Here is a 21,714-nt window from a genome sequence, read left to right as displayed (position 1 = left end):
GAAAATCGGTTCTGTTCTGTTTGTTGACTCAACTTTGCCCCGCAGCCTGAAAAAGCGACAATGGAAAGACCTGGCTGAGAGATTTCATGCCCTCTCCCATGGCTGTAGCCCAGTTTGTGTGAAAACGGAGCTGAAATCCAGGCTAGAAACCAGCGTACGGCTTCCCTCTGCTCGATTGCGGCACTGCACACCACCAGAAATCTTCAGAGCCCAGGAGAAAATATGGTATCAAGGGCAACAGCCCGCTCTGACCCCATGCAGGGGAAGGAGGGAAGTGAAGCAGGAGGCCAACAGGAGCTTTTCAGTAACCTGAAACTCAAGAAAGGAATCAAAAGACAGCAGAAAGTAGGTCAGGCAGCGGGCGAGCACGGAACAAGCGCGTGGGGACACAAATCAGAAAGGCCAGCACAGGAGGAGAGCGTGCCCTGAGAACTGTGACGCGAGGAGGGTTCTCGGGGCACATTAGCTGAGGATGGGGATATTGTCACCTCCATCCCCTCCAAACTCAATGTGACACGGCCTTGAAGGGCCAGAGGTGGCTTTGAAGGTGGCCTCACTTGTATATGGGGTCAGGCACAGACCTCCAGAAGGTTTTTCTAGCCTCCATTCATCTGCAATTAACATAGCCACCGTGGGACAAGCAGGACGCAAGACCCTGTCCGCAAAGCTCGAGCATTTTGATTCCTTTTCTTTCCCTTTGCAGCACAGCAACCACAATTAAGAAGAGAAAGCAATGCTCAGAATGGAAACCAGAGCTGCCGCAGGGCTGCGCCAAGGTCTTCGGGCTCAAGTCGAAGTGAAAAGGAGGAAACGAGGCTCAAAGAAGTCTACAATAAATGTCTTCTTCCAGCCTTAGCTGTGCTGGGGGAAGAAATCGTCTCTTAGGGGCTCCTCTGGGAGATGACCACCCTCGTTCTCTGTGCACGAAACCCCGATGACTCATTTTAGGTTTGCAACCTGAACCGGCGCAGTTGGGTTCACATGGAATATATGTGTCCACCAGCAGATCAGCACCACCAGAGAGGGCACAAGACCAGAAGTTTTGGAGCCTTCCCACCAGGCAGGTGAAGTTGCAGAGGATGGCAGGATGGTGGGCAAACCCAGGGCTTGTGCTCAAGAAGAGGACGGAGGATGAGCAGGGGAATTCAGATCGGTGACCCTGTGATCTGTGGCTGCTCAGACACCGCAGGTAGGGAATAAGTAGCCAGGAACAAACCACAGATAAAATAAAAGAAAAATCCCACCCCGCTCTGATTTTTATCTTCTCTTGAGCCTCTTGCTGAGGCTCAGGCTGTGCTTGTCCCTATCCCGGATCCCACAAAATCAGGATCATCTCCTGGCCTCGGCCACGCTGGTTCTCACCCCCAGGATGAGAAGAGCTGGAGGGAGGAATCAAAGGAGCTGTGGGGGGCCGTGCCTACTCGAGGCTCTGAGCAGAACCCCATCACAGTCCCCACTGACGCCCTTAAAATGAATTTTACAGCCCCTGACACTCGCCCCCTCTCCCTTTTTCCTTGGTTGTCCCCTGGAAGGAGCCCCCTGTTCTCCACACATCCTCTAGCCCCATGTCATCCCGATTAGGGTTGGAGCCAGTGCCTGGAGAACGAGGAAGACCAGTGCCAGACCAAAGCTGGAAGAAGATCTGGAGGGGAAAAAAAAAAAAAATCCAACCTGCTCCCAAATGGGTGGGAGTCAGAGACAACTGCAGTGCTGCACCAGATGATCGGCTCACCAGGGCAGAGATTTTGTTGGCTGAAAAGACAACTAAACCATCGAGCAGAACACTATATAAGAGTATACACAAAGAAGAGTACAAAAAGTACATAATAAATACAGAAATCCAGGATGTAGTGAGATAAGGACAGAGCCACTGTCGGGAACGGAACAAGGAGAACCAAAGTGGTATGCAAAATGCCTCTGGGCCAACGAGATGAAGGAAATTGTTCAGGTCTACTGGGAAATAACCCCAAAGGACATCTGGCCTGGCCAGTGGTGGTAATCATCGTTCGGAGGAATTCGGTATGTTTTGTATGTTGTATTTGGAAGGAAGCGGAGAAATGCTCTCTTGGAATGATTAAGTATTTTCTCCAAGTATCTGGGAAGGGGCTGAAGGCAACTGGAGTCACAGAACGCCTGAATATCCTGAGTCAGAAGGGACCACAAGGATCATGTCCAGTTCCGGGGCAGCCCGAGAGTTAAACCATTTGCCTCAGAGCATTGTCCGGACGCTTCCTGCACACCAGCAGGCTTGGGGCCATGACCACATCCCTGGGGAGCCTGTTCCAGTGCCCAACCACCCTGCCAGGGAAGAACTTTTTCCTAATATCCAATGTGAACCTCCCCTGATACACCTTTAAGCCCAAAACCACCTTGCATCCTGTCACCAGATAGATCAGCACCTCCCTCTCATCTCCCAACTCAACCACCAAGTATCCTCAGCTCCTCATTCATTACGTCCTCCAGTCCTTTCACCACCTTCGTCGCCTTTCTTTGGGCACATTCTCCTATTTTTTACATCCTCTTCGTATTGCGGAGCCCTCACACAGCACTCGAGGTGAAGCCGATGCTGAGCAGAGTGGGACAATCCCTTACGTCCCCTGGTCAGCAATGCCATGCTCAACGCACACCGGCCCGTGGCTGACCGTTTTGGCCACCTGAGCACATTGTTGGCTTGTACTGAGTCAAATATCAACACCACTGAGTTACCATCGAGCAAAATCCCCAGATCCCCGTCGGCAGGGCTGCACCCCAGCCTTGCCAGCCAGCCAGCCAGCCTTACACCATCCCAGCTGCAGAATCCAGCATTTGCTCGTCAAATTTCTCACGGTTGGTGATTGCCCAGCGCTCTCATCTCTTCATCAACTCCTTCAACAGCTCCTCCTAACTTGCATCACCTGAAAACTTCCTTGGTGTGCACTCAACACCTGCGTCCAGCTCATTGATACAAACATTGAAGAAAATAAATAAATAAAAAAACAAAAAGGCCCGAAAATCAAGCCCCGGCGAGCACCGCCAGCAACTGGCCGCCAGCCTGATGCATCGCCCCATTTAGCACAACCCTTTGAGCCCGACCCTTCAGCCAGCTCTTCACCCATCGCATCGTGTCCACATTGAGCTGGACATTTTCTCCAGAAGGGTACCGAGAGAGAGAGTCTCAAAAGCTTTGCTAAAAGCCAAGAAAAAACACATCTACCGCCTCTGTCCACCAGGTGGGCAACCTTGGCATAAAGGGACATTAAATTGGTACGGCGTGACTTTCTTCTTTCTCTTTCCTTTCTCTTTCTTCTTTCTCTTTATGAGCGCACGTTGGCTTTGACCGATGACTGCACTGTCTTTCAAGTGTTTTTTTCACTAATGCCCAGAGTAATTTTCTCCATAATTCTAACAGGCACCGAAGTGAGACTGACAGGCCTGTAATTACCAGGGGCTTCTCTCTTGCCCTTCTTGAAAATTGGAAGCCATTTGCTAGCTTCCACCTATCATGGGGCACTGACTGATGGTCTATGCTCAGCAAAGACGCTTGGAAAACCACCTGCAGACAAAGTTCTGCGGAGAATCTGGGGAGACGTGCCACCCCAAACCTGCTGCTTGTGCCTCCAGCTACTTCATAAAAACCTGTCCGAGCCTCTGAGCCCAGCACTGCTTCGGCCGCACCAACAAAAACAAACCAGGGAAAAAACAGATCAGGAAGGGAAATTTAGGTCTAGCAGACCTCGCCTTCTGAGCCAGCAAGGGAAGCAAAGGGGAGTTAAATCTGGAAAAAGGGGGGAACAACAGAAGAGAATGGCACCAGGTCTGCAAAAGCAGCGTGGGGGACGGAACAAGGTGAGGCAGGCTACAAGGAAGGAGAGCTGCAGGACGTTTTGGGGAGGATGCAATTGCCTAATACTTCCCAACGCCTGCCAAGAAGCGCCACGTGTTCTTCGAGGCAGCTGCCAATAGGTGGGGAGCAGGAGATACACAAACAGCATCTTTAGCAAGGCAAGACGGGGTTTAAGGAGGCAGCAGCAGCAGTTTGGGACACCTCTGCCCATCACGGCCTGCGTGGAAAGCCATGGATAAGTGCAGGGACCTCTCCACAGCAGCTACCAACTGCACAAGGATGGCTGGAGACAGCTTGAGAGCCAGCAGTCCCACAGAAAAGTGTGAAAAAAACAGTTTTCAGGCTTTCAAGTTGTTCAAAAACTGAACCAGAGCAAATGCTGCAACCTACCCCTACATCACAGCCCATCCTGGGGTGGGTAAGAGCTAAAATAACCCTTCTGCTCTCCACAGCACCGAGGCAGTAACACGTCTGATTTGGAGTGCAAACGCTTCGGGGAGGGTGTTCAGACCTACTGGAATCACTAATGATTGAGGGAATAAAATCACGCCTGAAAAGGGAAAGATTTGGTTTGTAGTCTACGGGAGAGCAACAAGTGTTGGTTTGGGTACCGTGGGTTCGCTTTGCAGCAGCAGGAGGGAACACAGGTGACCCCTGGGGTCCCCCAACGTCTCTCAACATCCTGTTTCTGCTCCTACCTAAACACCCAACACTCAGTTCTGACCTGCCCAGCCAAGTTCAGGTTCTTGCCACAGACCCAAACATCTACTTCCTCCCTTTGACTCTTGGTTTTGCTTAAAGGCTGGCTTTTTAGAGAAGCAGCCAAGTGTGCAAGACCGGCAGTAGCCACCCACCTCTCATGCTCTGCTTGCCAGGAGAGGAGTGGTTAAACCCACAGGCCTTTCCCAACACTGCTCTTCGGTCTGGCTGTGCATCCCACCCACAAGCAGCTCTGGGAGGAGAGGCTTTGCCCCAAGAGCACCAAAACCATCCAAGGGTCTGCTCATGCGTGGCACTGCGGTGATTTGGTTACAAGAATGCAACCATGCTCATTGAATTGCTCTCCGGGCTGCAGAAAGCAAAGCAGAGTCCTCCACCTTCGTTTCCCTTCGCACCCCTGTTAGAAACCACAAACCGCAGCCAAAACAGAAAACAGCTCACGACAATGCTCCCCAAAAAGGGGATTTTGGCACTCAGCTGTAGCACAACAGAGGGTTTCAGCCAAGAGTCTACTGCAGAGCTGCTTTCGAACATTAACAGCCCAAGATGCATCTCGCAACACAGGCAGAAACCTTTTGGCAGCTCGTGCTCGTCATTTGGTAGTGGTCAGGAAGGAAGCAGGTGGCAGTTTGCAGCGTGCAGGTGCTGAGCCATGAGCGATCGGCACGTCCCGGCATCGCCGCTGCCGTGAGATGGAGCCACGCATCCTGCATCCCCACCAGCTTGCAACGGGCAGCGCCGCAGAGATACCGCTGACTTGGAGGGCTGCTGCTGTGCCGGCGAGATGGAAAGGCATCGATCTGTTGTCAGATGGGCTTTCATACTGTGTGCCAGGAGCGTGCCAGCACAGACTTGGTTGTGCCGTCCTGAAGCATCCACACCGCAAACACGCGCCTGTCTGCGTGAGAAAACTCGCTCTGAACACACATGCTATCGATCCCTGCTTCACCACCTGCCACCATAGCCTGCTACCAGCCCGTATCTCATTAATATTGCTTAAAAACATCTATAAATTATGTAATTAGCATAAAACACATGCAGAGAATGTTAACGCTGAGCAGGTGCCCTTAAAGAACAGCAGTTGAGATTTTAGCATGGCCGCTAAGACCCACGAGGACACAGGGAGTTTGCTTGAGCTCTCAGCGCTCGAACATCTCACGAGTGATTTAAACAGACAGAAGGACAGGTGGGTTCACAAACAGCCCGAAATCCTCCTGCTACAGACCCGTCACCCCCCCATCTCCAACCACAATTCAATAACTGTTTGCTCAGCTGCTTTTCTGTGGCCGGAGCAAGAGTTAAATAAATATTGCAATGCGACGAGTGCTGTTTCATTCTTAAATCGGTTGCGACAGATGCTTTCAACTCGTCCTGAAAGAGCTGCTTCAGACTCAAAGCAAAACAAGGAGGGGTTCGACTCGCAGTGAGCTATCTCCACGCTCCTAGCTAAGAGACTTCAACCCCCATGTCTGAGAGCGTTGTCCAAAATTCTTCAACTCCGGCAGGCTCAGTGCCGTGACATCAGCCAGCTCTCCGAATACCCTAGGGTCCCATCAGGTCCCATAGACTTATATGCACCCAGCTGAAGCAGCAAATCCCACACAAGTTTGGGGTTGGCAGAGAGTTTATCGTTTCTGTAGTCGTGGTCCTGCAGCTCAGGGCACTGGGCGTCCCAGGGCCCATCATCAGTGTTATAGAGGCAAAGACGACACTGAATGTCTCTGCTTTGTCTACGTTCCCATTTGTGAGGTGACCAACCTCACTAAGTAAGGGACCAATGTTAACAGCAAAAGGAGGACCAGCGGTAGCATATTAAAAAAAAAAAAAAAAAAAAAAACACTTTTTATTGTCCTGCACAGTACTGGCCAACTTCAACTCTAATTGAGCTTTGGTCGCACAAATTTTCTCCCTACAAAGTCAAACAGCATCCCTGTAGCCCTCCCATGTCACCCGACTCACTTCCATTGGCCACACACTTTCTTTTTCTGCCAAAGCTCTGGAAAAAGATCCCTGCTCAGCCAAGCCAGCCTTCTGCCCTGCTTGCTTGACACCCAACATTTTGGGATTGCCAGTTCCTATGCTCTTAGGAAGTGCTGCTTAAAAATTGACCAGCACCAGAGGGCTGTACCAGGCTGGTGTTTTCCAGTAATGTCTCTTGCCCCAGGAAAGCAGCAGCTTCCCCACAGGTTGGGCCAGGTAAGTGTTTCGACCATCTCAGGATCAGATTTAAATACAAAAGCTCACCCTTAGCACTGATCAGTATCTCCAAGTGATCTGCCGTGCATGCTCTGGTTGCGCAACAGGTTGCCAAGCCCGGCGCGCAGTCCTAACCGGAAAGTTTTATGCTCTCTTGATTTACTCATTTTCTTCACATTTGCTCCCAAAGACATGACTTGTAAGGAAATACAGAGCGAGCAAATCCAGGAGTGCTGTTTAAAAGTGGGTTTGAACTCTTGCTCTCTGTTTTCCAAAGCTGCGAGGCTGCTTGCAGGTCACACTCATCCAAAGCGTCCGCACTGAACCTTACACAGGTTTAAAATAAGCATGCCAAAGTCAAGCTCCAGCTCCCGACTTTTACCTTTGTGGCCAGATGATTCTCAACCTGATTTCTCCCAAACACCCGTGCCGTGCCTCCATCCCATGCCTGACAGGGTGGGCTTTTCTCCCCTTGCCCCATCATTTTGTAGGCAAATGACACAGTGCAACCACCACGTACAAAACACCGGAGTGGGGAGCAGCGTTCATTGTTTCCCTGGGGGTTTGACACCCTCTCCAGTGACTTGGCTTTAGGTTACAGCCAGCCAGCTGGCATTTCGAGGCAACTAGAGATGGGCACAGTAAGGAGTGGGAGATGTTCCCAGCCCTGTGCCAACCAACATCACATGCTGAAAAGTTGAGTGACGTTGCTTGAACCGATAAGCAAGATCATATTTCAAGACATGCTCCTTTTTTTTTTTCTCCTCCTTCTTAAACTTAACACTGGGGACATTCGATATTAGTTGCACTATGTTAAGAATTGCATTAACCTCCTTCCCTATGAGTGGTTTGTTATGGAAAGGTGGCTGCACTCTTTCTTCACCGAGACATTTCCACATTCCATTTCTACTAAATCCTGAGCCCGAGTTTTTAAAACAGCAGCACTATCTATAATGGTTTGTGCCAGTGAATTTTGGGCACTGGCAGACCTAGCAATTGCTGAGTGATGGTCGAGGGCAGCAAGAGCAACCAGCCACTGGCAGCAGAAACCCAGCAGAGCCCTCCAAAAAGCCTCTCATTGGCATCAGCTGCTACCCTGGGCTGGGAGCTATTCATCTTCCAGGGTCTGCCATGCCAAGAAAAGAGAGCTTGGGTTTGGTCGTGTTTTTGTTTGTGTTCATTATGGTCAAGACTTGTTCCAAAGAGCGACCAGGCATGTGGAACAGTCTGGAGAGCCAGGATTACAGGGTTTTTGATATTTCATTTAAAGACAGATACATCCCTGCAGCGAGAAGCTAACGTAGGATTGTGCTGAGCAGAACCTGAACAAGAAGCAGCTTCGAGGACTTAAAGACACTACCAGAAGTGGCAGGTATCCGTAGGTGGTAATGGAATGCCCAGAGTTACTTTTTCCTAATGTGCAAGCAAGTTTTCCGTCTTTGGAAGAATGCTGTTATTGCAAAGACTTTGTGCTAAGTCAGTTTTTTGGCACCTCACAGGGAAACCTGAAAGCTGTTTGGGATGGCCACTGCTCTGAAACCAATGCTCCTGTGTGAACCGTTTGGAGCTCCACTGATGGAAGGAGACCGGCTCAGACCCAAATCTAAACTTTACACTTCCCCCCGCAGTAACATACGCTTACAGAAAACGAGCAGCCGAGGGGCGAACACAGCTCCTCCTGCCCTCTGCACGGCCAAGGAGGAGGGCGGCCACGCTCTGCTCTTCATCTTTGGCTGTACTCTGCCCCGCGATTTGCCAGCACGCCAACACGATTTGCCAACAACAAATGCTCCGGGTTTCACTGATGGAAACCTCATTCTTAAACACGACGCTTTTTACATGACAAAGCCTGAGCATCCAAGCACAGCTCCCAGGCAGGAGGCAATCCCTCCATCCACCGCTCGAGACCTTTCATCTACCACATTTCCATCTACTGCCCAAAAGCAGGATCAGACCCATCCAGCACAGCACGCGACCCTTGGGGATGCATAAATCAACATCAGGTTGCACCAGCTAAACCATCCCCTGTGAACAGCCCCAACGAGGCTCTGTTCAACAGAAAGACGCAAGGTTCCGGCTTGGCGTTATCAAAAGGGTTTCTGGCTTGCATGTGCGTTCACGGACACTCACCGTCTCTGTAGGACTGCAAGGACTCATCTCCCCAGGATGGGGGGAACGGGGACAGAGGAGATCGTGGAATGCTGCACTCGGACATGGGGGTCATGCTCTTGCGGGGCACAAAGCCGTGCGCCTCTCGGCTGGGGGACGAGGGCTCCGCTCCCACCGCTGCCTGCAGCATCGGGTGCTCCGACGAGTTGGCCAGCAGCTCCTTGAGGATGTTGATGGGCGAGATGGTGAGCTCCCAGTTGGTAATACCAAAGTCCCTCAGGTGGGCCCTAGCGTGGCTGGAGAGCCCCGCGCGCGTGTCAAAACCGGCCCCGCAGAACTCGCATCGCATCAGGCTGAACGTACTCGGGTCAAAGTTCGCAACTGCGGAAAGAAGGACAGACAGTCAGTGGCTAAAACCCCGGATCAGGCCTTCAAGGGGGGCGTTATTCCACCCGACACAACTGCTCCCCATCGGTTGGCGATGAGGACAGGCGGGGCAGGGAAACGCACCGTGGCCACTGCCATTCAGGCCGGCCACAGCACCATACGTACCCATCCTCAGTGGGGTTTTCTCAACCCCACCGATTAAAACAAGAAAATAGAAAGCACGGTGAATTGAATACATACTACCTTTTTTCTTCTTCTTTTGGAAGGAAAATTTTTGCTCAATAGCTTTCACTTCTTCTGCTGAGATGAAATGACGGACGTTGTAGCTCACCCCCACCCTGTTGAGGTGGCCCCGCACGTGGTTCGCCAGCCCGATACCGTTGTGAAACCTATCTGGGCAATAGGGACATTTCCTCTCCTCATTCTTCAGCATGGGCGAGTCGGAGTCCAAGAGGTCATCGAGCTCCAGAGGACCCTCCAGAGGAGAGTCCAGCAGGAGCATATCCAAAGGAAGAGGCTCTTCCATCATGAAATCCCGGGAAGGGAGCGCTGCTTTCTTCTTGAAGGGCTTCCCCCGGGGCCGCTTCGTCGCCTTGGGATGCGGGTTCACCTCCTCCACGAGGACAAGGGGTACCATCATCCGCAACTGGTGCTGCTGCTCCTCCGAGGCTATCGAAGAGTCCGTGGCTTTCAAGGTGTCTCTGAACGTCCTCTTGAGGTCCAAGGCAGCTTGAGGGATGGTGACGGCTTTGATGCCTCTATTCTCGGTCAAGTCCGTATCTGGGGTTACGGAGATCTCCTCTTCCACGCTCCCCATGTCGTTGATCAGCATCCATTTGTGCCTAATGTCCTCCAGCCCCGTCGAGTGGCTCCTGAGACTGTCGCCTTCTGCTTCAAGGTGCCGAGCTGCTGCTTTTTTTTTCAGCTGCTGCAGAGCAAACTGCGAATAAACCTTGGTGGAGGAGAGGCTAGACAGCCCCAGGTTTTTATGTGGGGCAGCGTACGGAGCCGCTTTCCTGGCGTGAAACCCTGATGACTGGTAGTCCTTTTTACTAGCCCCATTGCTCTTGTCGAGTCTCGGGTGAGTTAGGGAAAAACCGTGAACAGCTTCATAATGAGATGCGCTTTCTTGGTGGGGCGGAGGGAAGAGCCGGTCTGCTTTGCCAAAATAATCAGTCTCTGCAAACCGGCCCGGCCTGGCCGGGCTGTAGGCATCTCGGCTAGTTCCTGGCTGATTGGGGTCTTCCTCGTATGGCTCCGTGTCCCAGGAGAGGTGGGAATGGGCGTATTTCATGTGCTCTTTGAGAATGTTCTCGTTGGGGGCCGGGAAGCTGCAGAGCATACAGGTGCTGAGCCCTTTGCCGCTGCCGTGAGGAGGTACCTGCACTTGCAGGGGCACGTGTTCATTTGGTTTGAAGTGTTTGTAAATGCCGTGCACGGGGCTATCCCGCGTTTCTCCGCTGCCCGTGCTTCCAAAGAGATTCAGGCTCTTTGCTCCTTGGTCCTTCCTCTCCTTGACGTGCATCTTGGCGTGCTGGACAAAGATCTTGGAGGAGTTTGTGCCAAAGACGCACTTGGGGCACTGCAGCCGGGCTTCCCGGCCTTCGTCTGGAAACTCGTTCAGCTTCTGGATCTCTTCAATAATTTTTTCCCTGGATTCTTGGTGGAGCCTTTTGTGCTGCTCCAGGGACGTGGGGTCTCCGAATGCCCATCCGCACTCGTTGCAGCAGAACTGACACTGCCCTCCCAAAGCATCTCTGTCTTGGTCCCTCCCTGGTCCACGATTATGCTGAAGCATGTGATCCATCAAATGTTCCTTCTTCTTGAAGTAAATGCTGCACTCAATACACGTGTACACCGTAGGGTCCTCCTCTGGGCCCAGCTCCTCCTTCCCCTGCTCCTCTACCAAGACGCTGCACACGTAGGGCCTCATCTCAATGTCATAGGAGCTGCAGGGAGCAGGCTCCAGAGACATCAGCGGGATCCTCTCCACCGAGTCTTCAGAATTTACCGTCCAGGACTGTTTGCCAATGGCAAGGTCCGTGCCGAGCTGAAGACCCGGCTTCTGTATCGTCCACTCAGCTGCACCGAGTGGGCTGATCTCGCCCAAATCTGAGTCGACCACCAGCCCCTTCCTGTGGGACGAGGCGCTCTCGAGGGATTTGGACTTGCCGAGGACAGGGTTTAGCGTTTTTCGGAACACCGTCGGAGTCAGCGGAGGAGGCACTTCACGCACAGCTTGTCCCCGAAAGGGCATGTTGGTTGCTACATCTGTTGGCTTGCTTACGTCTTTGTAGTGAGGACTTGGGCTTTTATTGGGTCTAGAAATCCAGTCGACCCTCTGGATTCCCCTCTTGCTTTTCTCTAAGTGCTCTTTGCTGAGGCCTTCAAGTTGCTTTGGTTCATTTTTAAGGTATTTCTCTTCCCCACCACTAACTGGTGCCCCCACACAAGGGCTGGGCATCTCTGCTGCCACCTTGCCAGCGTCCAGGTCCTCAGAGTCGCTCTCCAATTCCTCGGGATCCACCTGCACAGTATTTACAACCTGGGGATCCACTGTGAACACCGACTCCTTTCCGCACCGCGCGTCCTTCGAGTCCTTCACGCCAGAGAGTCTCTCTAAAGTGCTTTCTTCTCTGCCGTCGCCTGCTCTCGTCTCCAGGGCGGAGGTGTCCCAGGCCATGCTGCCGGACACGGTCATGTTTCGCAGGTCCAAGGAGCTCCTGGCATCCGTTCTGTACAAAGCCTTCTGGAACTCTAAATGCTCTTCGTTCGTGGAGCTGCAAAATAAGTTTTGACAGTTATTAGCTGGTTAACAGGACAGCAGGAACATTTCCACCTCCAAAAGGCCCGTCGTGGAACCGGGGTGTTATGGCATAACCCAGGGTGGGGATTTCACGGTGACTCCCACATCACCCCGAACATTAAGGATTTAGGACAAAAAAGAGCCAAGGACTGCTCGGCCCTTCCCACCCTCCTTTGACCACATGCAGCTATAATCGGGTCTGAAATCTTCTCCTGGGCTTTCTCCAAGCTCGTTTCAGTCCTGGCTGCATCTGCTGCCTATGGTGGCTCTTCCACATTTGTGGTGGGCACAGCAAACAGGAGCATCCTCCTGATAGAAACTTCAACGTCCCCATCACCACGTGCCCGATTCCTGCCCTGGGCCAGAAGTCACCTTTCCCTTGCTCCATCCCACTTTCTGCTTCTCCTTCCCTTTTTCCCTTGCTAATGCCTTGGGATGCTGCACGCTTGGGCATCTTATTGCCTTTTCACCCAACCCACCAAGGATATTTGCTCTTAGCGATGACATTTGTTACTAACAAGCCAAAGAATAGGCCACCGAGCTCTCTGAAGTTGCATAAAAACAGAGTTAAACACCAACATGGACTATACCAAAGGTCTCTGGGACCAAAAGATAATTTGTCCCCATGGTTAAATGCAAGTCCTCCTCCCTGCAGCAGCAGTGGGAAGTGCCAACCATCATCTGTCCATCTTCCATTGCAGATACCACAAGCCACGCTAGATCGAGTGTGGCTTCCCCACACATCCTCCCCCAAACCCTCAGCAAGGACCCCATAGCTAGCAAGATCTCAAACATCTGGAGAACAAGACCCTCAACGGGGGCATTGGGTGGCCCCATACCACCCAACAGGGTGCTGTGGGCACCACCACCGCACCAAAGATGTGTTAGGTCCTGGAGAGGGGCCAAGCATGCCCACGGGCTGTCCTGAAAGTCCTCCATGGGGGTTTGGAGGCTTCTTCCAGAAGAAAAAAGGGACACACTCAGGGCCAAGAGGCTGCAATGAAGGCACTTGATGTTCTCCAAGATGCCCCAAGGGACTGGAGACATCTGTATGAGACTAGCAGCGATGAGATGGGACCTCCAGGAGCCCCAAACCCTTCTACCAGGGTGGTGGCAGGCTCACTGGGGAAGCCAAGAGCCTCAAACAGCACCAAATCACCACATTTCGGCTTCTGAACCAGGGTCCAAACAATCCAGCCGCCCCAGCCTCCCCAAAGAGCAGCCATGACTTCAAACTTTTACGGGAGCAAAAAGCCCAATGCCGGCAGAACCCCTGAGGCTCCTCCGCGTTCCCATCCCTTCCCCGAGGATGCCACTCGGCTTCCGACCTCGGCCGCCGACCTGGCACCTGGCTTCTCCCCTCCATGCAGCACCCGTGGCCACAGAAGGCCACGTCCTGGTGCCTGCCCCCTCCTAAACCATCCCCCAGGAAGAAACCTGCTGGACCGCGGAGCCCGACACCCAGAGGAGCCCAATGACTCGAGACCTCGTGCAAGGAGCTGCTCCGGGCCAGCTTTAAAACACCATCTTCTGGGTCAAGTTGTGCTGCCGGGAGAACAAAGCGCCTTTGTTGGAGACAGCAGAGTTGCCAGCTCCGCTCGACTCCCGTGCTGCTTCCCTCTCTCTATCTTTTTTAAACCTCTTTATTTCCAAGAAAGCAAAGTTTAGGGGCAAACCGACTCTCCCACAACACTGTGCTCGCCCTTCCAGCTCCAATCTTTCCCTACTTTATTTTTTTTTTGAACTTGAGAGAAATTGCTGTGGACAAGAGCATGGGCCCTCTATTGTCCACGGCGTGATATCAGGGAAATGTGATTCCCATATGCACTGTAAATCCTGCAAACGTTATTAAAAATAACTCGCGAAGGAAACCGCTGGCCCAGGAAGGATCAGTCAACAGCAGATACTAAAATAAGCCCATTAAAACATGCTGGGCATTGGCTGGATTGCTAAACAGGCTAAGAGAGAGCGGTTCTCACGAGGAGGGACCCAGCCCCTTGCTCTGCATGAGCCTTTAAATCACCTCTAAATCTGCTTTCTCCAGCGCGCTCAGAGGTGTTTGGGACACCCCCTTAAGCAGCTTGGGGATGCCCATGCAAGCACCCACCTCCCAGCACCTCCTCCCCTCACACCAGGGACAGCCCCAGCAGCACGAAGTGGAACCGAGATGCTCCGAGGGGTGATGCAGGGTGGGCAGAAACACGGTGGGCTGGTGGGACGCGGATAAATGAGACTAATCGGAGAGGTGGCGTTGCTCTGTAGTGATGGGATGGTGCTGGCTGGCTCTAGAGGGACCTGGTGACACCCTTGGTGGTGGGACAAGCCTCTTTGGGGACAGCCAGGTGGATGTTTCAGGGCTTTTTGTAACCGGAGTGCTGTCAGCGAGGGGAAATGGGCTCCTGGATGCTCTGCAACATCCCCTGGGCACTTACCCGAGTTCGGTCCTGTGAGCTGGGTTTGGGACAGCACCGGAGAGGGCAGGATCAGGCTCATCTGCAACAGAGAGGAAAGCTCCAAGGTCAGTGCCCAAGCGAGGCTTCTTCAGCAGAATTTGCAATAAATGTGATTTTTGCGTTTAGAAAAAGAAAAGCTTTCCCAGCAGATAAACCCCCCTCTGCTCCTGCTGCCCGTCCTTCCCTCCTACAGCCGGGTCCAGATTACGGGAGGATTTCCGAGCCACACTTAAGAGGGTTTAATCCCACGCGCAACTATTTGATGTATAATCGGTCCTGCAGCTAAGCAGTTTATAGGGAAGATGTGCATGCCTCTGGCCGCGCTCCTGCCATCCCAGCTCACGAAAGCAATACCTGGCACGGTTGGTTTTGTCCTCCCTGCAAAGAAAACCGCGACCCACCAGCTCTACATGTGGGGCTTGCAAGCCTGGTTTCTCTGGGTGCCCAGAATGGCGCTGAGCATCATCTGGGGCTTGGAGGAGCTCTGCTTTGCTCTGGCGTTGCTCAAACCTCAGGGATGGTTCCTGTGCTAAATCACACACCTCCAACCCCGCTCACAAGATGCAAGGCAGGATCGTGCTTTCCGCGGTGACAACAAGCAGGAAAATCCTCCCGCTGAGCTACGTCAGGCTCAGATGCACCTAGATCAGCCCCGCAGAAGGGGGAAAGCCTTCGGCGACGTCCACGGAAGACGCATGAATCGAACCTACCTGGCCCAGACATCATGAGCAGCAAGAGGAGCAGGCATAAGCAAGACTCGCCGGTACGTTGCGGCTACAGAGCCGATGTTGTCCCCCTGTCACCAGGACCTACTCTGCCACGCGATGCCCAGGAGAGGGTGGCAGCTGTCCCCAACTTCGGGATTACTCCTGGAGCAGCCACGGGCTCTGTGGAGCTCAGGGCAGCGCGCCAGGGTCCCGCTCCTCATTGTTTTACTGCTGTGCACAGCCCAGATGCTGGCTTCCCCCTGTCCTGCTCCAGCCACGTGTCGTTGCCGCACCGCCCATCCTGGCCGTATGGAAAGCAGGGACTCACTCGTTATTGCGTGGGGAGCTTGGAGAAGCCGAGGCGTAGCTGGGTGAATCCCCATCGCTTCCTCCCACGAGCCTGTGGTCTGGCCCCAAGCAAACCAGCTTGCTCCTGGGACTAGGAACCGTCATCAGGATCTCAGGTCGTGGGCTGCCCTGGGGCTCATCGGCGCAGTGGAAAAGCCAGGACAGCCACGGGGAAGAGGAGCAGGGGGTCCACAGCCCCAAATATGATGCTCACAGAGAGGAGAGAGAGCCAAGGCACTCAGCTGCCACCATGCACCAACCAACAGCCTGAAAAGCTTTTAAATCTGAATGCAAAAGAGGAGAGGGAGAAGGAAGAGAGCTGCAAGTCCCGGCACGGGGGATGCTTTGGAAACGCACAGCCAAGGAGATGGGTTTTGCTGCAGCGGTCTAGGGGGTCAGCCTGCGAGAGCCTCACCAGCCCCAACCGACCTCCGTCCCCTCCTTGACTGATGCAACCACGTGCAGAGTGCGTTTATTTTACAGATTGCTGCTGGCATGCCGTAAGTCGAGTGTGATGGCCCAGGGAACGTGGTATTCAGGCCACCGCGCTGGTTATGGAGATGGAAGAGGCAAGGCAGGACCTGCCCCGAAAGCGGAGGAGGAATGTGAAAAGCTGGGGCTGGTTTTCCATCCTCCTGACATTCCAGGTGAGGCACATCAGAGGTGAGACTTTCGAGGCTGAGAATCTCTAATTTGGAGGCCTCGTCCAGAGAAGATGATGAGTTCTGAGGTCTTTCATCTGGCTGCAGAGCTAGGGCCACACATGTCACCGGGGCTATCCAACAGTAGTGTCCTCAGAGGCCAGCTTGCAGCAGAACAGCATCCCTGGCTCCTGGGAGATCAGGGTTTTTTTGGCTTCGTAGTCATTTTGGAAAAGACCGTCAGGATCCAGGGCCAAGCTGCCGAGGTCACAGGGGATGAGCAGCGTTCATTCAGGAAAGCCTGAGTCACCAACTGGCCCGGTTGGGCATGCCAGGGGGAAGGGACGGGAAAACCCAATCCTCCCAAACCGGCAGATTTTAAAACACTTCCAAAAAAGAAAAAGAAAAACAACAATAAATCAAAAGCAATGAGGAGGAGAGGGGCAGCTGAGGATGGAGGGGCCAACTGCCACGAAAGGATGGTGGCAGAAGTCTTCCAGGGGCTCTTTTGTTCTCCCGAGCTCCAGCATGGCTCCTATTTTTAGAAACTGTCTCCTTTAGAGGAAAACATGCAGTGATTTATCTTTCTCCTGATGAGCACGTAACTGCACTCCCTGCAAATCCTGGTTCCTTGGAAACAGCAAGAGATGAGGGAGTTTAATGTCTTGGACTTAGCAGGCTCAAATTTACCCTCTATGGTAATCCAGCAAGAGCTGCTCCTCTAACCACAGGAGCGTGGCTGCAGCGTCTCCCAGGAGAGTGGCACGGCAAATCTGAACTCAGCTTTGAGCTCGCGGGATCCCCGGGAGGTCGAACACCCTCGTCCCGTGCCCGTGGGTCTCCCCTCCCTGTTTTTCCTCTACAGCAAGAGTTAAAGCAGCCTGGCCAGGACACCAAGACGGTTTTCAAAAATCAAGCCCATCACATGAGCTTGCAGCAATGCTGGTGGCCAAAACACACACAAAGGCCGGAGATAAGGGAAAGCCCGCGCCGTTCCCAGCACGGGAGTGGTTACACAGGGACCAGGAGCTCTCCTAGACGCGGCGGACTCAGTTCTAGACATAGTTGGCGATGGTTACTTACATAACACGTTTCAAAGGTCGTGGATTGAGAAATACCGACATCTCCTGAAGAGCCAAAAGAGCCCCGGCTCATCAAGGCCGTCACGGTCAGGGCTGATAAGCGGAGGTCAACAGCACGCTCGGGAGACGCGCTTTTGCCTAAACCTTCACCACCACCCAGGAACACACCGGGAGGCACCGCAAGGTGCTTTTACACACCACTGTCCTTCCAAATGGCAGATCCTTCCTACAGAAGGCATCTCCAAAGGTTGTTTTCTACCAGATCCTTCTTACACAAAGGGTCTCCAAAGGTTATTTTCTACCACGTTTTTCCTACAAAAAGGGTCTCCAAAATTTATTTCCTACAGGAGCAACTCAACACTTATTTTAAGACCAATGACCATCGTGTTGTGACATCTGATTTTTTTTTTTAAACAGCGTTGCCCATCGGTAGCTCACAAAGATGTTGGTAGATCCAACGTCCGATGACATGAATCCAGTGAAGGCTCCCAACCACCAGGGACTGGAGGACCCGATGTACAAAGACGGGGAAGTTGGGCTTGTTCAGCTTCAAGATGAGAGCAGGAAGGTGCTGTCTACAGCTACTAATTGGAGGGTGTAGAGAAGACGGAGCCAAACTCCTCTTGGACATGCAGAATGAAAGGGGAAGAAAGTCACAACATGGGAAACTCTCCCCTGTGAGACTGGGATTGCCCTGGGACAGGCCTGAGACATGGATGAGTTCCATCCCTGGAGATGCTCCAAACTCAACTGTATGGGGTTCGACTGACTCAAACAACTCTGAAGTTGGCAATGCTTTGAGTACAGGCATGGGCTCAAAGCAAAAAGGTCTTCTGGGTGGCGGTTTCCATCAGGACTCTATTAGACCAGCTAGAAGCAGGGAGAGATTCTTCCTTCTGAAAAGTTCAACCAAAAAATATATTCTCCTGGAAGAATCATACTAGACCCCCCTTTGGGAGCTGTGTAACAATCTAAAAGAGCATAAAGGAGTGAAGATTTAAAGAAAAAACTCTAAAACAAAAACGTACTTCCTAAACTTCCAAAGTTTTTCACCTGCAAAAAGGTCCACCCCCTGAATACAACAGAAGCTTTCCCTTCACGCAATCCTCCAGGATGGGAGGGAGGATGCCTACCTGGCCTCCAAGACCGAGAGCTTTCTGCATCTCCTATTTCAGCAATATGGGATGAGGAGGGAGACTCAGCCCTGACCTCCACCCTCCAGCAGCTCCCCATTGCACTGGGACTGATACTTCCAAAGGACATTGATCTGAGGATGGGGTGAACTGGGTTTCCAGTCAAGGGAGGACAAAACAGACTCCTCCTGAGGGTGAAAACTCAGTTTAGACTAGAACTGGGGTCTTCAGAAACAAGAAAAAAAAAATCAGGCAAATTAGACTGGAATTTATAATACCGACTTTTGGACCAAACCAAAGGTTTCCAAGAGCCTCCCCAAACCAGCTGATCATCTCCAAAAGCCCTGCACTGAAACAACACATGCTCTCCCAGGCTTTTTTTTTTCCCCCCCACTTATCTAAATGGAGCAAAAAGATGTATTTTAGCTCCTTCACGGCCAGAATGTGCGCCCCTGCCATTTGAGCAATAGCATTAGGCAAGGGGTGAGTTATTGCATCACCTTCCGAGTAACGCAAGATGTTGCAAGGGCATGAGCTAGCTCCAGAATTAAAGACTAGCTTCTGCTCAGGCTAATGCTTTAATCTTGGGTGTTTTAATTTGAGAGCAGAAAGTACCCGAAGACTTGCTCATTGGCGTTAGCTTCTACGTATTGTAAATAACCTGGAAAAAAAACAACAAAACTTTGGCTCGATGCATGGCCTTTCGCGGTCCAAACACACAACAGTGACCCACGGGGCTGAAAAAACAGCAGACAAGTTGGCACAGCGAGGATTGCCGCTCGATGGCGGTGAGAAAACCCTGCAGCCCCATGTTACCAACCCAACCGTAAGGGATTTCTGCTGCATCAGATGGCGCAGCTCTGTATTTTTGTTTTTAAGCCAGCACAGTGAGGATTCCCATGCTAGAAATGTTCTCCAAGAGCAGGGCTCTAAGAAAGCCAAGAGACTGGTGCGGCAGGAGAAGCAAGACAGCAATTCCACTAAATAAAAAAAAAGGGCGTGACCGGCAGCTCTTTCCCCTCCAACCCACTATAAATTGGAGCTACAGCCCCTGCATGAACACAGAGCTTTCTCCTTGGGCAAGAGAAGACAACCGCTCGCACCCGATGTCACCAGTTCCAGCAAGAGCACCCAGAAGAGCAGCCTGGTCTCCTGTAGACATCTGGGTGGCCACCCAAGCCCAATTCAAGTTCTTTTGAAGGTATTCCTGCCCCAAAGCTTCAGGTAGGGCAGATTACTCCTCCACCCCAAAAGGATGCTATTGCTCCTGAAGCTGTTTGGCAGTATTCCTGCCCTGAATCCCCAAGTAGGGTGGACTACTCTCCATCTCAAGAGCATGGCACCACTCCACAAGCTCTTTGATGGCATTCCTGCCCCAAATCCCCAAGCAGAATAAATTCTGCTCCGTCCCAGCTCATGGAATCACACCACGCTCACAACAGCCGCTCTCCAGCGGGAATCATCCCACTCGATGCCTAATGCAAGCGTCCAAACCCTCCCAGGAGCCAGACGAGATGATGGCGCTCTCCGTCCCTTTGCTGTGGGTTGCCAGAGGCAAGTTGGAGATTTTGCTTATTCTCCTGAATACAGATGAGCTGGCGAGAGAACAGGAGGCTGCTGCGGGAGGGCTTGGACTGAAGCGTGAATTTCACGTTTCCTCCTGAAAACGGTTGTGTTTCAGGTCAAATTTTGTGCACGCAGCGCCTGCTCCGGCACCAGCGAAAGCTCTCGGCTGTTTGCAGATGGAAACGAGATGCCTTTCTTTCTCCTTTGCTCTGTGGCAGTTCAGGGCAGTATTAAAGGACGCTCCTTAGCCCACGGGCAGGTGACCTTGAGGACAGCTCTTCGAAGCCCAGCGTGCTGGCAGCACACCGCGTCTCATCTGACTCGGGCTTAGCCAGCTGCTGACAGAGCTGGGGACAGTGCTGTCACGTTCCCCTCGTGCTTCCTGCGAGCTGCGCAGTCCCCTCGCCCTCTGCAGATGCAGGGTGCTGGAAATCCGTGCATTTAAGGGCTGGAAAGCCCCAGGGTTGTGCAACCAGCATCCAGGTGCTGCTGTTTTCTGCTGCTGGACTTTGCACGGGCAGGAAAAGACAATGCAAAGGGCCCAAGTGACAGCAGTCCACGAAGCTCGGTGGGGATATAAACACTTACATCCCAACATGCCTGCTCTCATCTCGGGAGATGAATGCTGCAGGCTTGCACACGAAGGGGATCGGCTCGGGATGAATAACCCACCATTGGGAATCGTCTCCTTCCCCACGCTCCGGGCTGGGAGGAGCTGGCTGCGGTGGGACTTTGCTCAGCTCGGGAGCTTGGAGAACTCCGTATCCTCCCTACCAAGGGGCGAAGCAGACTCCGCTGAGGAAATAACATCCCTAACGGGGCAAAAAACCCAACACAAGGGTAAGGGCATCCTGAAGGGATGCAACTTGGTACTCGCTCGTCAAAGGTTCCCAAATTTTTCATTGCAGCGGTGCCGCCACCCGTCAAACTACTCCCAATTCGCTCACTGAGGCTCCACGGAGCTGGCGTAGGAGCAGAGCCATCCACGCTTGGTCCCTCTGGCTCCTCGAGCTGCTTCATGGTGCTGGAGCAGAGCCAGAGCAGGGGGAAGGACCAGAACAGATAACAACTGGACTTGATGATCATAGAGGTCTTTTCTAACCCAAATGATTCCTGTGCCCCCAGGGAAGCTGCAGCACCTCCACCCTTGGAGATTTTCCCAATGGGACCAGGGCAAGCAACCCGCTCTTGCTTCGGCAACGCTCCAACCCAAACCTCCCTACCCAAAAAGACATCACGGCTAAAGCTCCCTGGCTTCATAAAGGCTTCGCGCTCACTGGATCCCAAAGATTTGCTCTCACCGTACCTGGACGCCACGCACCCCAAAACCCCGCACCGCGTCCTGCCACGTGGGCGGGTGCGAGCAGGTCCCTCTCGCCTCCGTGGGCCTGGGGTATCCTGTCCCTGCTACTGCAACGGGCTCTCCCTCGAGCAGTTACAAAGGCAACGCCTGCTCAGGAAGTGGTCTCTGCAGCAGAGGGCTGCAGGAGGTGGGGATCGGCACCGCAGCAAGGGGAGGGCGCTGGACGCGCTTACTCAGCACCCTAGCGAGTGCAAGCTCACCCCGGCTTCGGGACACTTCGGACGCTCAGCTCGGTTGACCTGGCCACTCGCAGCACTGCAACTCACCCCCGTTCCCTTTCCATCCTGCTTGGCCATCGACGCCAATCAAAGCACTGTGGATCCGTGTGGATCCAACCCCTCCAAGCTCCCATTTCCCAAGGGGGTCGGTCGCGTCTCGCC

General features: G+C 52.9%; 1 protein-coding gene across 1 annotated transcript in view; it reads right to left on the bottom strand.

Annotated features, from left to right (window-relative positions):
- WIZ (WIZ zinc finger) overlaps nt 1-21,714 on the bottom strand; it is a 50,687-nt gene that overhangs the window by 11,141 nt on the left and 17,832 nt on the right. Inside the window, 3 exon segments of the mRNA XM_066986522.1 lie at nt 8,870-9,229; nt 9,479-12,015; nt 14,474-14,534. Coding sequence (XP_066842623.1) covers nt 8,870-9,229; nt 9,479-12,015; nt 14,474-14,534 — 2,958 coding nt within the window.

This window comes from Anser cygnoides, chromosome 34 (genome assembly GCF_040182565.1).
Source record: "Anser cygnoides isolate HZ-2024a breed goose chromosome 34, Taihu_goose_T2T_genome, whole genome shotgun sequence".
Lineage (NCBI taxonomy): Eukaryota > Metazoa > Chordata > Aves > Anseriformes > Anatidae > Anser > Anser cygnoides.
Note: the sequence above shows the minus strand (reverse complement) of the source record. Positions and strands in the feature narration are given on the sequence as shown.